General features: G+C 38.0%; 1 protein-coding gene across 2 annotated transcripts in view; it reads right to left on the bottom strand.

Annotated features, from left to right (window-relative positions):
* MTMR3 (myotubularin related protein 3) overlaps window positions 1–18,322 on the bottom strand; it is a 48,015-nt gene extending 29,693 nt beyond the window's left edge. For both annotated transcript variants that reach the window (XM_067306760.1, XM_067306761.1), the window contains exons 1-7: window positions 18,290–18,322; window positions 17,824–17,913; window positions 17,107–17,223; window positions 9,930–10,012; window positions 7,376–7,542; window positions 4,350–4,446; window positions 2,241–2,354 (exon numbers count right to left, since the gene is read on the bottom strand). In XM_067306760.1, coding sequence (XP_067162861.1) covers window positions 2,241–2,354; window positions 4,350–4,446; window positions 7,376–7,542; window positions 9,930–10,012; window positions 17,107–17,223; window positions 17,824–17,913; window positions 18,290–18,292 — 671 coding nt within the window. In that variant the 5' untranslated portion in view covers window positions 18,293–18,322. The remainder of the gene's footprint in view (window positions 1–2,240; window positions 2,355–4,349; window positions 4,447–7,375; window positions 7,543–9,929; window positions 10,013–17,106; window positions 17,224–17,823; window positions 17,914–18,289) is intronic.

Raw genomic sequence — 18,322 nt, 5'->3', positions numbered from 1 at the left:
GGTCTGCTGCCACAAATTACTCTGTTCTCCCCTCCAGGCAAATGATGTTTCATAGCCTATTCTTAACTCTCGCATACTTGCTCCTCGGACCTAGGCCATACGAAAATCCCCTCAACTTTACTGACCTGTAAATTTAGGCTGCCGCTCAGAAGAACAGGTCTTCAGTGACTCCCTGTTTAGAAGGAATGGGTGACTGGCCAGACTTAATGGAATTATCAGTATTCATTATCGTTCTAAACCATTAGTCATTTGATTTTTTAAAGAGATTTTATACATTTTTGGGAGGGTAAGTAGCACCAGAACAGTGGCCAATGCATTAAATGACAGGTCGCAGGATATTTGAAAAAAAGATGCTAAAAATGTTTCTCACTAAAGAAGCTGCCAAAAAATAATGTCTCAGAAAAGTAATTTTATCATGAAGAATAGCTGGACTCAGCATAAGGAAGAGACCATCTGATTAAAACTGTCTGTTTAAAACATGTAGCTGTAGCTAACATGTACATAGTTCTGTAGTTTGCATATGATGTCTCCCTTAAACCTCTTTAGGATCTGGCCGTGTATATACTGTGCAATCTGAATATTAGTTTCTCTGAACTTCTCTATTGTGTGATTCTTTTTCCAAATATCCAAGTCAGAACTAGAGAAAAACTACAGGAGTATCTAGTAAGAGATGCTACCTATCATTCCTTCAGCTGTGTTTATTTCTTCTTTTTACATTTTTTCATTTTCATATTTAAAAAAAAAATCACGCTTAATTGAGGTGAATGTCCTAAGAATAGGTTGCAGGAGATGCAAAGCTGAGTGTTCTCACAACATCTGTTTGGAATTAAAAGATATAAATCATATTTACACTTGGAGTGAACATGTAATAAGTCTATATCACTTTATATATGGCTTGACAAGGGCCAGTATGTGCATCTATGTCACATACTTGGAGCTTTGAATGGGTATAAAACAATAACAACAAGATAGGTTGCATACCATAGGATTTTTTTCCTTCATATTGGGATGTTTACCCTCATTGGACTACCAGTGTGACAGAAAAATTCAGAGAAATTTTACATGATTTACTTAACTTCCTGACCTGTCACATCATCACCAAGTAGTTTTTATGTTAGTTACAGAAATCCAGGACAAGGAACTGAGTATTTCAAAGCATCATCATTTCCATGATAACTTTTCAAACTAGGCAAGGTTTCTAATTTTTATCCAAATAGATGTTAATATAATAAATGAAAGAAAGAAACAGCCAATAGGAAGCTTTTGTACTGATGCCACCCATCCAACAAAGAACTGTCCAAAAAGATGAGGAAAAATAACTGTGCCTACGTGTCTACAAAGTAACATTCAATATGGCACCAAGGCATTCTGTACAACCATCAAAGCTCCAGCAAACAGGAGAAGGTTTCAGAAAAAAACTGCTTGTATCTTCAAACTACTTCCCTGATGAGAACTTCCGGGGATAAGGAAAATGACAAACATAACCAGAAAGAAACAGCTCACTATCTGTTTAACACTGTGAAACGCCCTTTCCCAGGTGAAAGAGAACATCTACACATGCAAGTTGCAAATGAAGAGAAAAAGAGCCCAGACTATCAGGCCTAACATGTTAGGGTTGACTGTCAGTTAAATACAGGTCTGAACTTGGTTTCATATGAGGGCTCCCCTTTCACCCCCGTTCGACATCTAAACCACTAGGGTGGTTTGTGTTTTGTTGCAGGGTCTTCTCCTGATCGTCCATACTACTCATAAGCTACACTGCTTCTGGGATCCTTCTGGAGTGGAACAACAGGGTCACACCGCAGACAGAATCCCACAGTGCATCAGTACCAGTAATCCCACAACACATCAGCTTTGGCACCACTCCAACAGGCAGCACAGAGGGGACTGTGCCAGGTTTGTTGCCTCTTTCCAGCCTAGTTCTCCAACTCCATCCTGGCAGGTCCTTGACCTTCATGCAACATCCCTCCGCATCATGTTATAAAAGCATGAACACAGCAAGATGCAAGGCAGACCTCTCATTACTTTGAATACGTTGTAAAAATATTAATTTTGAAGTGTCTTAACACTTTTGTTAAAATTTTTCAAGGTCAGGGAGGGGACATCTGGGACCCAGAGGAGAGCACCTAAGCAACCTTCATTACAAGCTGAGATTCCCCTTTCCAACTTATTTCAGCTTTATTCGGTAGAACACCCCACTTACAGTCTGGTGAAAGCTGTTCCATATGTGAGAGCCTCACCTGTACACAACAGCAGGGATACGTTTCCAGGACCGAAAGCTTGCCACGCTCTCTAGCTCTTTATCTGTGATCCAGGCGGGAACTATGATTTCCTGCGGGTAACTACCACAGAGCCTGTGAGAAAAATGGTGCAAAGGGTTGAACGTAAGAAATAAAGAGCAGTTATAAGCTTCCCAGACAACAAAAAAAGAGTATAAGCAACCTGACTGATGTTCATCTCAGCAAACTATGCAATTTTATTGTATGTTAATAAACTCCTCTTTAGTAGACATAAAAAGCACTATGAACATCAAGGTGCATAAATGCATTTCAGAATTTGAAGATTCAAGTTGGTGTTTCCTCAGGAAATTTGCATGTTGCTGATTTTGAATTCCAGCAGCTGAAATAAACTGGACCACCGAGGAGAAATTCCTCATCTCTCAATGCTAAATTTCTCTCAATTTCCTGGGTCACGAGCACAGAAATAGAGCCATTCTGGGCTGCTGCATTCAAGAGAGGAAAGGTCCACTGGCTAATTAACCCCCTGTGAAGGCAGGAATTGAATGTGCTGGCTTATGCATGACTGGCTAACTGGCACTTGCCTCTACTAGATGCATCTCCTACTCTACAATTTAACTAAGGAAGTAATGACTGCCGAAGAATGCAGAGAGCCCGTATGAATAGCTGGAAGAGTGCAAGCAGTCAGTGGTGACCGCAACATATTGCTGAATCGTAAACTTCATCCCCAGTCCAAACAGGCAGTAAAATGAACAGAATTATCCTACTGGACAGATAAGCACAATCTCACATCTGGACTGAATGTCGTAATTCTGAGACTACACAAAAATACTGTTTTCCCTACTTAATCAATAGTTCGAGGGAAACGTTAAGAACAGGACATAAAGTCAAAGGTTGTAATTCTAACAGAACTGTATTCTGAAATAATAAAATGTCCTCCATTTTGGCTGTTGTTCCAAGCTAAGAAAAACAATCTCTTAACAAAACACAAGTAAAACAAGTGGGAAACAACAAAAATCAACACTGTGTTGCTGGTTCTATCTGGTTCCCACTCCTGGCCTGTAGACCGCAACACATTTTACAGCTCATTCAAATGCAAATACACTAATAGGAGAAAGTCTTTAAAACATACAAGAATATCTCCTATACCTCTTGTATGTTACTAAAAAAAGAAAGTATTTTCCTGCAATGAGGTTACATGAAGCAGAAGCACTTAAAAAAAATGATTTACTGCATAAGGAGGACAGACAATCATATGACTATGGCTATTCTATTCAGAAAATATATAAATTGTCCTGAAAAACACTCTTTTCTCAAGTGCTGGCCACAAAAAGGAAAGGAGTGGGTTTGTGGCATCCTGCTTCCGTATGACATGCAAAGTTTTCTTCATTTTTCTTAAGTACTAAATATGTAAGGAACAGCTATTTTTTCTGTGCTAGATTTGTTGAGACCTAGACAAACATTCTCCTTGCAGTGTCACCAGCCATCAGCTGGAAGTCATTATCCTGCAAAGACAGGACAGGCAGGGGAATGAAACAAGTTTCATTACAAAATTTAAATGCTGTTGCTGCACTGCACGGGATTAGGGGTCAGCCAGTACACTCTGTCCTCCCAGCTGTGAATGGAGGAACACCTTCATCTGCTTCAGCAGAAAAAGGAGAGGTCATTCGCCCATGCTCCCAGAAAGAGTCTTCCCTGTCACAGTTTCTGGGTGTACCTACTTCACCCTTCAAAACAAACTTTTTTTTAAACAACTCTTTGTCATAAGTTAGAGAAGAAGACATGTTAAAAAAGTTATTAGTTCAATATAACTCCACTCTGTGCTCACTTAAGGGTTTGCCCCCTTGCATTAGAATACTTATTCTCTAGGAAGTCCATCAGCAAGCACATTAAAATCTGGTATTTCTAAGCCTACAAAAATTTTAACAGCTAATACAATATTAAATACTACTTTAAAAGCACATTCACGCTATAAAACAGCAAAAAATCGCAACTCCAACTGTCCCAGAGTTAAGGACTCCAGAACTTGGAAAAAGTTCCAGTAATCTCCTATAACAGAATTGGTGTTGTGAGATGACATTCGGCTGTGAATCAGCAGCCTATATAACTTACTTGTATTTCTCATTGATGTTGGAAATCCTCCAGGCATTGTTCATATCAAAACCCATCCGCTCAACTTCATTTTTAAACCTTGAAGTTACGTGTTCTCCTGGGTATCAAAGGCAGATAGAGGAAATAAATGTGAAATACATAGCAAGAGTCCTACCTGTCAGAACAGTTGGAGAAAGACACCACTGTATTCATACTTACTAAAAACTGGAAAGAGAAAGGAACTGTCCAAAAAGAAAACTGTTTACATTTCACAGCCCTATTCTGAAAATCTGTATCAAGCAAGAGTGCCACAGTTTGTGCTGATGGCTCTCACTGATCAGCTCTTCAGAAACTGCAAAACCCATAAAGGACTTTTTCTCTGACATGACTAGTTTCTGTAAATTCCTATAAAAAACACAATAACACTGCAGACCAGAACCAAGCACATCAGCAAAAGCAAGAGGTATTTAGAGCAATCTCAGTGGGAAAACACTAGTAGTTTCTCTTTTCCAAAGCTGAGACTATTTTATGTGAATGCAAAACTCTAGTCTGACTGATACATGAAAGGGTAATATATAGGACGTGGCCTGGAACTTAGGCAATCTCAATTTAATATGCAATTTCAGCCACAGGCTTCCTGTGTGACTGTAGGCAAACCCCATAATTTAACCTACATCTCAGTTTTCCATCTCTAAATTGGAGACTATTCTTCCATGACTCATAGCAGAGATATAAAGATAAAATGCATAAATGATTGTTAGGCACAAATATCAGTCACAAAGTCCTCGCAAATTCCTGTATTAGTATATTAAAGGAACCAGAATGAGTTCCATTCATTTTCTGGACATGTTTTAAAAAGCATCTAAATACAGTTGAAAAAATATACAATGGCAGTAAAGAAAAATTATTCTGATAGACAGAAAATCTAGAGAATTACAAGTACAGAACACAATACCTTGTACAGAATTTCCAGATTCACAAAGCTAGGAAATGTAATAAATCTAATGAATGTTTGAGCATCAGTAGATAAAACAATTCTGGAAGTCTGTTCATTGCCTGTCTCTTTAAATTACTGTTTCACTATATCATGAGACAGAGTATCAATCAACAGGGGAAAAATCTATTGAAAAATTAATGCTTTAAGTATCACACATTTCTATCATGTATTTCAGAAAACCCTTAAAGTCTTTAAATGTATGAGATATATAAATACAGAAACAGGTATCTGAAAATGTAAATGTACCTGTCTGAAACCTAAATTTTTATGCGATCGTACTAAAGACTTACAGATTAATATGGAAAAGCAGGTAAATTAAGAGTAAAGACAGCAGCCTAATTACAGGAATTGAACAACTCTGGAAGAGAAAAGCTATGATGTTATTCATCCCCACATGTCAGATAATACATTGAATATGATACTCTGCAAATCTAGACATGCTTACAATATGGACAATGTTCAAAGATCTGCATAAGGGATGGCTAACAAGATTATTTTTCTTATACTTTTTGAAAGGTAAAATGTGAGGACAACTTTTTGCCCAGGTGGAGAATATTCACTCTTTAAGACGTACAGTGATAAATACTTTCGACCCGACTGGCCATCATCACTTACTCCCTATACATCAACTGGTACAAAAGTATCATAAAAATGAAATAGTTCTGGCTCCTGGGTTGTGCTGCTTCTGCAGAAGGCTCCTCTCAGGATCATACAGGCACTGTAGCTTGGCTTTACCTTCCCTATCACCAGATCAATCAGACTGGAGTTTGCCAACTATTTCCTGTTTCTCAAATGGACTCTTATACCCTGCATGACCTTGGATTTATTATCTTCCAGCCACCTACCCATCAAGTATACCAGCTCCCTGTTTTGCAAAAGTTGGATGATGATACCATATACTACCATATTTGACCTTTTGTCAAGTGCAGAGATGAAACTGTGATGATACATTCCAGCCAGGTAACAACCTCTGTCATGTTATTCCTCAGCAATGAATTTTAATTTTTTTAACTTTTTATTGGCACAGCGGTATACAGCATGTTCTTTCAGCACAGAGGATAGGCTTCATTATCAGCTGCTGTGAGGAAGCGGTCATTAAAACTTGTGATGCATGCTCAAGGACTTTTCTGGATAACAAATGAGAATATTAGAAATAGCCCCAGTCCTCAATGCTGCATACTGCTCATGTGTTTTAGGGAAATATTTGGAACCACAATTACTCCTATCCTGAAGACCCAGGCAGGAAAATGAAACATTCTGCTTGATTCCTCCCTCTAATTTTCAGCTACTCTGCATGTCATGAAATCACAGATTCTCCACTCCCTAAGAAACAAAACCTTAGCCTTAACATTTTGCCCCTTCCTCCTGAAATGCTGGCATTTTAAGAAGGATTTTGAGTCAAGCTGGATAATCTAGACCTTCCTAAGTATCCCACACCAACTCTCAGAAACAGCAAAAACAAGCTATATATTTCGTGGACTTGTGCCTTCTAACTTTAAAAGCTGATCCTGTGAGCCATAACTCAAATCGCCCAATATGTACGTTGATAAGATTTAGAATTTTTTTCACAGAGATGATATTTAGATAGATTTTGAAGAAATGTAGTATTTTATGCCTACCTATCAAATACTGGACTGCTTTCATGTAAAGAAATAAATTATAATGCCTTGGATTAACTTCTTCAATTACGTTCCCATGGATTTACTTTAACTGTAATTCAACTCTTTATAGGAGGATAATATCTACCACCAGAAATAAGCAAGCCACAGGGAAGAAAAAATTACTAATTCAAGACACAAATTATTTGATAGATACATCCCTGAGAAAAAATACTAATTTATAAAAGCCAATCAAGAAGTAAATGCTACATCATATCCTAAACTAATGTTCGATCGAAGCCTGTCTGTTGAGTAGGGAAAAGAAAAGAATCACACTGGTAAATACATTACTGTTTTTCTCTATACATTTCTGGAGAATTCTGTATTTCAGTAACAAACAGGCATTTACCAGTCAAAGCATGTCTGATGATACACAAAGTGCTTCCACGTACCTGGCCGACACAAATCCCCGTGCTGTTCTTTTTCACTGGCATATACCTCCATACACCAAGCGTGATAGGCAAATGAAAAAAGGTCTTCTATCTTGGAAGGTGGGCGGATGGCATTGTTCAGTCGCTTAAGCCAATCTTGACACTGCTCAAAAGTAGAGAACTGACACCTGTCCCAGAACCAAACATTTCTCTATTAATTCTCAGTCAAAGATGCCAGACTGTAAGATCTGACAAGAGGATCTATGAAAACTTCTGTGAAAGCTAAAGATGAGAATAAACATCTTACTGAAAATTTAGTTCTGCCTCTAGGTACATTTTAAAGGATAGTAAAAATGAAACATTTATATGAAGTCAAATTAAACTGTAAGCATGAGAGCAATGTTCTGGGATTGTGAGTAAACCAGTATGCCTTACTAGGCATGAATGAGTAAGATATTTCTGCACACGTCCAGTTTAAAATCAAGGACAATATCACTGACTACAGGATGCAAATTTCACACAATCAAACCCAGGAAATGTGTTACAGCATCTTGCTGGATGGTGGTCTCAGATGGGAACTAAATCTCAAAAACATCGCATACATTATACCAAGGTATCATATTCTTGTAAGCAAGAATGCATCCTCTGATCAGTCATAGGAGAAATACCATTTGAATCCACTTAATTTGAGAGCAATGTGGACAAATTCCAGTACCTGAAATTTTACATTATTCCCCTACCTCACATGCTACGTTGCTCTTCCCTGGCCTCGGTGGCAAGCAGAAACAATGCTTTTGGATCTGAGCTTTGCCTAATGGTACTGACTAACCACAAACCACCAAGAATATTCCCTACACAGGAGAGACTGATCTTCAAAGCAGTATATGAAAATTACATTAGCTTGTCTTTTCAAAGAGGATTCCTGGGCCCTCTAGAACAAAAGGGTGGAAATAAGATTAGCAATTTATTTTTCTCTGGAAGATTTCCTCAAGATTTTATAGTTATAAGACATGCACCAAGTATTTACATTCAGTTCAGGCTGTGTTCTACTGCATTCGTGGTTAACGATAGCATGTGTGTTCTCTAAGGGCAGGATTCCTCACCCCCACCTGTAAATATCTAAAAGTCATTCAGTGGAAGGAAAATACATGTCCAACTCACGCTGTCTTAAGAAATGTGTCTAAAATAGTTGAGAGGAACTGCTGCCTGGAGCCATTTTCTTCACTGACTATAAAGCAAGCCTAGACTACTAGCTTAAACTGGATAATTATCTTTTACATGGCTATGATTAGATAAGATGCAGCTCACCCTAAAGACTGCATTTGCTTTCTAAGTACTGCAGTTTCTGCAAAAACTTGCAAAATTCTTATAAAGTTGGTATTTTGTCAGTTTCAACATTAGCTTCACTTGAGCACTATTATTCAAAATACAAATTATTTTGCCCATGAAAAATAACGTAAGCGTGTTTTAAACTTGGCACCTTGGCCCCACACTTCCAGTGATCAGTGTCAGCAAATACTAATTCCCAGAGTTACGATTTTGAAGGGAATTTCATAAGGGAGGGGTTATATACAAATAATTTGTATTCATTCTACGATTGAAGAGAAATAACAAATTAATGTAGACAGGAAGGCTGAATTTTCAAATGTCAAGAGCTACAAGTTAAGAGGAAGTTCAATATTTAATTCAAATTGAACTAAATATTACTTCTAAAGTAAAATCAGTCCTCATCAAAATACAGCATTTCAGGAAGCAGTTGGCCTGTTAAACATTCTGAGTGCTCAGATATGGCTGTAGCTCATTTCATTATACAGAAGGTACTGCCAGCAAACATTTAATCAAAAAGAAATGTTCCTTTCTTGTTAATTAAAGTTTATAGATCAACATTAATTTCTCCAGCAGAAAAGTATGGAATAGTGAAGCTCAAAGGCTTCTGGGGCACCCTGGAAGAACGCTGAAGGACAGAAACAAATGCATACTCCCTTCTACACGATGCTGTCTGCTTTGCTCTGCTGGCTAACAGGGTGGGTTGCTCTACCTTATTGCTAGACTTTCTTTGTCAATAGGCTACCTACGCCTTAAGGATAGTCTCTGCGCTCTCGCAGCTGTTAGAAATGCAGAGTGGCTGATGCTGTCCAGACTGAAGGTTTCATGTAGCTGCACAAGCCTATCCTGTAACTCCCCAAGCCCCAAATCTTGATCAAAAGCTTTTCTCCAAGAATCTGTGTGTTTCAGTGGTTTATATCTGGTTTTATATCTTGCAACTAACAACAGATTGTAAGGCAGGGAAAATGCAGTAAGACTAAAATTAATTTCAGAATAAAATAAGAATAGCCACTTAGGGTCAGACCAAGACTTTCTGCTACATTATATGGCAGCAAGCAACAGTGCAGACCATATTACCCCTATCCTCATCACAAAAATGTCCTGCTACCCTACACAAAAAGGACAGGAGAAAATTTTGGGGGAAAGTAGGTGCACAAAGGAAGAAAAAACATTTCCTTAGAACGTCACAGATGTCGGCAGCATGGGGAAAGCAAAGTTACGCCCCATTCAACGTTCAGCATAGACGTACCTTATAACTTTGCAGTCTTTGCAAGTCAAATGGAGTTGAAATATATCGCGGCACTCAACACTTTCTATAAGCTGTAATGGAACCTGCAATTAAAAAGATTATATGACTTTATTTCAAGGCACTAACACTGTAATTTCTTGGCATACTTCACAAGGATTTATTATAGGGCTATGTGCAGAGAGAAAAGAGAGAGAGAAACAAAGAAAACTTTAAGTATCTATTTCAACAGCTCTGAAGTGTATGGTACTATGTACCAGTCAAGTTCCTAGTTCCAATGCTACATAGTCTGTGAACCTTAAGGGATCACAGGAAACCAGCTGAGACCACATGTTGAATCAGGGAGAAGAGCGCAGCAGCAGTAACATTTGTCAAGCAGCAGAAATCCACAAGCTCCTCTCTCAAGGAAGCATCATTCCTTCTCTCTTACAGGTCCCAATTTAGGCGTTTAGCAAATATAATTTTAGATATTGGTGTCAAAAATGAAACGCCAAGCAAGATTCCCCTTTACAGGCTGCTGCACTATAGATGCTTGTTATATGGATATACTCCATATTTCCTCCTTAGGAAAAATCATTTGTCCTGTGTAGATCAAGGCTTGAGATCAAAGCAGCCATATTTAGAGTAATAAAGCTGAATCTTTTATTTTTAAAGGTGTAGTTACATGCACTTACGTTTTATGGCACATGTAACTAGCAGAAGCTTGATCAGGCAAAACATGTAAATACATGCAAGTACATTTAAAGATGGAATGCAAGCGACCACAGGATGAAAATAATAGGTTTCACTAATGTTTTTGGTACTTTACCTGAGGCAGCCAAATGTACATCTTTGTCTTAAATGAATAAAAGTTAGTATTCAGCTACCTAGTATGTAATTGTCTAAACTCCAAATACAGTTAAAAAATTTAGTTAACTTTTGTAACAAATAGGGAGTGAAAAATTGTTTCAAATATTTATTAGAGATTATAGCAAACATTACAGGAAGGCAATAAAACATCTGTCATTGAGACTCTTCAATACAAAGAGAAATGTTTGAACACTGTTATTTTCTTTGTGATCAGAGGAAGATGATCCAGGGACCTGACTCACAGCTGCACATCCAGTCCTCCTGTCCACTCAAAAGTCAGAGCCCAGATTCACTAGAGCTCACAATTCCCCAAATACAACAGGCAGACATTGTCCTAATACTCATCTTTTCTCCTTATCCTTTAGTCAGCCCTCAACCAAGAAGCAGTGCTGGACTCTCCCCAGCTACAGCAAGCTCTAACCCTCATCTCCCATTACCAGCCAGGCTGGTACAAGTAAGTTGTTCTCCGTTCCTCTTGCTGAAACCAGGCCACCAAAGAATATAAAATTCATGCACAAAATGAATAGACATATGGGGTCTGACTTGGTAACCCAGTAGTTAGGGGATTCAGGTAAAGCTGAAACGTGAATTTTAGTCATTGTTTGCAGTTTTATTACTATTTTAAAATCTGTGATAGTCTAATATAAATTACATAGCCAGCAACAGGAATGGGCACCTGACCTGGGGATTCCCTCCTCTGAGATAAGCCTCTGTCTACAAACCTACAAACTCACAGACCCTCTCTGCTCACCACCATTATGCAGAACTTGACGGCAGTCACCTAGCTCTAGCAGAACAAGCCAACGGCAAGGATAATGCGGTGAAGGCTCTGATGGGCTTGGATACTGGTGTAACGAAGATTAGATAAGCATTACAGACAAGCAGATCAGCAGTGCTGTTGCTCTACTTAATCTTTTTATTTTAACTGGCAATTTCTTCTGTTCCTTCTCCTGTTAATTTTAGCCTGCAAAGTAGAGGAACTGTTGTGCTAGTTTTGTATAACAAATTCAAAGACCATAACAGATCTAAGATTGGAGAATCCTCTCTTTGTCCCACACTGGACAGTCTCACATAACGAGTTATTTAGAAGCACCATTGACTTACATGGCTTCTATAGGGAAGGTAAGATACCTTTCCCTGACTAAAAGAATTGAGAATCTAGATGATTTCCTTTTTTTCAGCCAAATGCTCCTTCTCTGTCAAAATTCTTCTTTTTATTTTCAAGCCTTCTTTTATCGCATTCCTTCCAACATCCATCTTCGTTTAAGCAGCAGTTTTTCACCATACTCTCTACTCCTAACAGCTTCGTTCTGTCTCCTGTTCCTATCTGCACTCTAATGACATACAAGCTATATTTCTGCTTTCAAGACCAACTCCTGCATCATTTATAATTTCCTTCTTTCAAAGTCATTCTTTATTCTATTCCCTTCCAATTTGTCCCCTGCTCAACAGCCATTCTTTTCTCTCTTGACAATCTACATGCAGATCCCCATCTATTTCCTTACAATCTGCTCTTTTTTCTTCAGGGCAACCTTCATATCAGTCTTCTTAATTTTCTTTTCTGGTCATAAAAATCTATCCTCTGATCCTCTTCCATTTTCATCTTTTCCATCTCCTTCCTGCCCATAATTCTTCTCCCAACAAAACTGCGTAAAATTATCTGCCTTTGTTCTCCCATTCTTTCCCACAGAAAACTTTTCATTTTCATTGTTATGCTTTGCAGGCTGAAAAATGCAGCAAGTCAGATATGCAAGTCAGATATGTAAGTCAGTGCAGTTAGTTTGCTCGTTCAAGAGCCATCAGGTCTATTTGCAGGCACTTCCCCATACAATAATGTCTATCTAAATAATGCAGTGGAGAAGCAATCATTTTGGGGTTTATATAAACAAATGTGCGTTGTTAGCAAAGGCCAACCCTATCACGCTATAGAGAGCACTGAAGCATCATGCTCTTGCGATACCTGTCTCTCAACTGTCTCTTCTTAAATTATCTCACTTTAAACACTAGCAACATTTTACAACTCCATTTTTTTTTTTTTTAATTAAATGGGGGGGTTTGAATTACTGGAGCTGGCTGTGATCTAACAGCAATACAAGATATATTTAGAAAAATACACTTCTATATACCTCTTAGAATAAGCAAAAGTTATGTTTACACTGCTGAAACCATTCACTCCATGGCTCAATCCTGGGCTGCCAGGTCAAGTGGCATGCAGTGCACCATGTCCATGTTGCTATAAGCCAGCCTCTTCTAGAGTGAGTATGCTATATACTCTACTCTGCATACAATTTAGCCTGAGTCTCTCCTAAATACTATGTGGCATCCAGTGGCTTTGGGGCTGTAATTAGTAGTTTTTTGTGGTTTTCTTAGTTCAGAGCCTGAAAAAATGTCAGGGTTATGTTACAGACTGGTTATTTTTAACAGCATGAGCTCAAGGATATGTGTTGCATGCCCCGAAGCATGGTAAAAAGACATATGGAGGTGCTGAGGGTGAAAGGTCAGCTCAGAAGGTGCCAGAGGACTCTTCTAGTTGGAGGGAGTCAAATCCCTCCTGGGGTGATCCTGTCTGTTCAGCCTGCAAGGAGTACCTGAAACAAATTATGCCTTGACTTACAGCTAAGTTATTCCTAGGTTTTGTCTCAGAGGAAATCATTTAGTCCCCTCCCTGCTTTCATGACTGACCTAACTTACACGCAATGTGGACAATCAGAGGACCAGGAACTGGGAAGGAAGCAAAGACTGAGTTCAGTACAGATGAATCCCTATCTTGACACAAAAGTAAGATGGGGAAAATACCAAATGAACCATCTTTCAATTAACAATGAAGCAAGAAACGCTTACGCTGAAACTCATATTATCTTCAAAACTGAAAGACTTCCTCATCTTGCCAGTATGACTGTTTTTTCTACTGTGACCAAAATAACTCTCTGAAAGAGGCTACATTCAAATCTGCAGTTTCATAAACTACACTGAAATTTTAATTCTCCCATAAATGCATTTAGCTTAGAGGGAGCAAAATGATGAGACAGAAACACTTCCCAGCTGCAAAGTCTGAATTTTTTCTTAAGGAAAGCCAATCAACAGAGATGAGCCTGGGAACTGAGCTTCTGATTTGCACTGAGATATCACTGTTGAGTCTGCATTTTTATCCCATGGATTAATAAAAGTCAACACTTTTGAAAGCCATAATCCCACCAATTTATGTGTGGTCTACTGGATCTTTTCTCTTTGCATCTATAATGCTGTGTTCCTATTACTACTCTGATCTAGGAAATTGCCCATTGAAAGGATTCAGGCATACAGCTCTTTTCTGCTATGTTACAAAGTGAGCATTATGAACATTTAAATTTATTTATTTTCAAGCACAGGTACAGCAAATGATCTAGCAGCACTGTGCTACTTAATGAGGTTTCACAAGCATCGTTTTGTCCAGCCAGTCGATTAAATTGTAAACAAAACGAGAAGAGTAAGGCAAAAAACCAAAGACTAGGAATCCATTTTTAACCGGATTCCATTTCCTTCATGCAGTTGCCCTTCCTAAGGTACAAGCAGTTGGCATGCAATACTGCTGCCTCTGGAGGTCCATTTCTACAGCTGCTGCATGACAATAACTCCCAGCCCCTTCGGAAGGAGGTGCCCATATACAACATTTGCCGATTCAGACACTAGCAATGCGCTCCTTTCAAGAGTACTGTAACACAGATATTTGCAAAGAATCCTCTCTCTGCTGAGGTGGGAAGGCTGTTAGCATGTCAAGTCTTAGGCAGGATACTGATTCTTATGAAAACTATTAAAAATAAAAAAAACTTCCAACATTAGTAAACATCTATACATTTTGAAAGAGGTCTCCTTATGGAAGTCAAGTGTTTTCTGAACAGTTCTAAGCATATAAAAGCAGTAGGGAAGAAACAATATGAACAGAAACAAACAGTACTCAGCAAAGATTTCATTTAAAATATCACCATTTGATCAACAATTTTGATCAATAACAACCAAAGCGATTATTCCAAAATTTAGCAATGTGAAAAATAGTTCCTAATGATTGCACATATCTTTTACCCTTATAGGTATTCAAAGTCCTCTCTGCCTTGGATTCTGGTCAGTAGAGTTCATACTAAGTTACTGGTGATGGTCATATATAGTTACAGAAAAATAATCTATATTCTGTTCTACCTCATACACTATTTAACCGAATCTTTCTGGTTAGTGATAGCTTATGAAGCAGGACTAAAAGCACTTGAGATATCAAATGGAGTGAGAGGCAGAATATTGCATATGAAAGCGTCAATGAAGCACAATCAACATAGTAATATTGACGTAATTTTATGTACTCCTTCCTGACACAAACAAAGAATGTTTTATTTAAGAAAACATCAATTTTTGTTACTGCTCAAAAATATTAAACTAACAGCTCCTGAAAATGAATACCCCCTAATTATCCATGGGACAGATATGATATTAAGGGCAGTGCCAGCATTTGTGCCTTCTCTAATAAAATAACTCAATTATTTCCCGGCATTCCTAAGGAGTAACTCTTGATTTCTAGAGGTACTCTTGTTTCTCATGTCTTAGCTCCTCATTCTTAAATATTCAGTCCTTTGCTCTATCATTTCTAGTTGCCAATTTCACACAACATTCAGACTCCGAATTAAAAAAATCTAATTGTATAATTCATTAATAGATTTATTGTAACAGGCCCCTTGACAGAATCTCGCCTTAGAATTCATATATGGATCATAAAGAGGAAAAGGAATCCTAAAAAATGCATGCCACGTAATGTATTTTCTCTGTGTTGCTAACGGTGTGAATAGATGCATCTGACTGGACTGCAGCTGAGACATCCCAGCACCTAGCTGACCCTTGGCTGCCATTCTGATGCCTAGTGGCACTTAGAGCTTAACTTTTAAGTCTTAAGTTATATTTCAAGGCTGACTGTAGAATGAGAGAAGTGAAAATTAAAGTTATGCTACCTCTGCATATTCACATATACATATTATCTCCTTTGTAGGGTCAGCAGCTGAAGATAATGGCCCCTAAATTTCCAATTAAACTTTTGCTATTATAAGAGACAAAAACAAATGGCATGCTCAGAAAAATACCTTATTTGCTGAAAAAATCCCTACATCATCAAGATTTTAGCACCTGAATGCTGTACACATTCACTAGCCTAGCAGTCATGTCTAATTAGCCTACTACTTTGACAATTCATGGACTAAAAGAGCACTTAATATGATTAATGATATCTATGACACAGGCACATTTTAAAGTCTATAAATAACATAGCTCTATGATTAGAGACAATATAAAAGTGTGTGAAGCTGTAGTTTTAAATAATTAGTAAACAGTATGTTTTTATAGAGTTAATAATTGGGCTCTTGCACAAAACAATAAAGGAATGATTTATAATTGACATGGCATCAAAAATTAAATCAGTTACGTACACAGGCAATCTAGGTGATATCCCTGATCACTGCATCTCCTGTGTATCAGTCAAACATGGATGGACACCTGTCATTCTTATATTTTAATCTCCTTGCTTTTGGCAGCTTTAGAACAACATGTATCAATTTTGGTGTTTTACACTTAACGCACGACTACATAGTTCAGAATTCATGACTGACTGCTGGCAGCTGTCAACAACTAGTCAGTCATTTAGGAACTGTCTTGAACTAAGGAGACTGGATAAAAATCCATAATTGGGAAAAAAAATGCTCTGATTCTTTGCTTTTGTTTTGCTGGTTTTACCACAAATATCCACAGAAATATTTCTGTGACATGTATAATGTCCTAGCTGATTCCATATAATTCACAGATGGTATTGTAACTAGCAAGACAGCTGTATGTCATCAGTATACTACTGTAAAGGACTGCAGAATGCCCATTTAATACATTTTATATAAATACATTTTATCTAAATGATCATGAGTAGCTGGACATGTAACAGTTTTTAAAAATGGATTCTTAGAGTAAAGCTTTTTAAAGAAATACATAGACATCTGAAGATGACATCCAATTCACAGTTCTCGTGTCAATGACACTATGAAAGTACTGATATTATCAAACTTCAGGCATCTAACTTCAGTAGCTGAACCTTTCCAGATCCGTATCTTGAAGCTCCTCCAACAATGTAGGAACTTAGCTTAGGTCCCAACTTTCCTTGGGAAGAGCCTATCTTTCTCTACTGACTGTACGCAGTAAATGCAGTTTAAACACCCATTTACCATTACCACCAGCCCCAAAAGACAGGTTCACTGTATGTTCATCCTTAGTTCTCTGATCTGGACTGTGCTCAGAATACCTGTATTACCATAGTAGCATGAAGGACACTTACATTCACAACAGACTCTTTGAATTTGATGTGAAGTCTGTAATTTGAAAGTGCAATGATGGCATCCTCTGCTCGTCCTACATACTCTGTACTCTCACCGTGAAGTTCAATGAACGGGACCTTCAGAATGGGAAGAGACACCTTTTAGAAAGCATTTACCAAAAACATGCACCTCCTGTAAATATCCACTCAGGGACACATCATCAAAAAACAAACTGAAACAATGCTAAGGGCTTAGCTTAGCTATTATTGCTAAGAAGAAAAGTTTCTGGTAAGGTTGGTTCAGAGGTTAATTGTAGCCTTTGTTTTAAATGATTCCTCATTCCTCAATTTTCTTGAGTAGTATGTGCTTGGCTGTGAAAAAGGTGAATTTAATGAAAAATTTGAGCAAAATATCTTCACATTTTGGCAAAGAGTCTGACCTCATCATTTATGATCTTACTCTTTACTTAATGGAGAGAGGCATTTCATATGGTGATTAAATTCATCCTAAAGAAGGCAAAACATGTAAGATGAAAAACCTTCCAGGCTATTTGTCCCCAGCATTCACTAAGCAAGCCCAGATGACTAGCTTATGTATGTGAGTACCTAAGAAGAAAATTTGTTTCTCCTATAATTGTGCTGAATTGGGAATTAAAATTCTACGGGAGAGGCCAGAGAACATATAGCTCAACTACTGTTGCTGTGATCTTAACTGGCAAGGAGCAACTTGGTGATTACCTGAAGGTTTTCATCCTCTCGGATCAGCTGCTTCCTGGGAAAAATCTGATTAGCCTGGATGCATTCAAGGCTGTGCTGAGTCTCTTCATCCTGAGAAACAAAGCTTTACAGTTAACTTCAGCACTGTCATAGACTTCTTCACCATCCAGCAGCCTATCAATGACTAGCAAAAAGCTCAAACATGATGGACTCTTTAGAGAATTCAGCTATCAATAACTTACTGAAGTTACCAAACTTACAAAGACAAGCACTCAAACAACTAAATATGGTATTAGAAACAGGATTTCTTCCTGCAACATGATTAATAAAGTCATAAAAGAGAAGGATTTGTAGGAGTATTACAATAAAAACATTAGCCTGAGCCTAGTACTACACTTAAGATTCTACAACCCCATGTGTAAACATTGCTTTTCAGATATTAGCCTATTCTGCTCTGTAACAGTCCCCACAAAACCCTTTTGCTTACCATGACAGGCCCTGGGTAGGAGGAGAAATCCTC

Source organism: Apteryx mantelli, chromosome 17, assembly GCF_036417845.1.
Source record: "Apteryx mantelli isolate bAptMan1 chromosome 17, bAptMan1.hap1, whole genome shotgun sequence".
Lineage (NCBI taxonomy): Eukaryota > Metazoa > Chordata > Aves > Apterygiformes > Apterygidae > Apteryx > Apteryx mantelli.
Note: the sequence above shows the minus strand (reverse complement) of the source record. Positions and strands in the feature narration are given on the sequence as shown.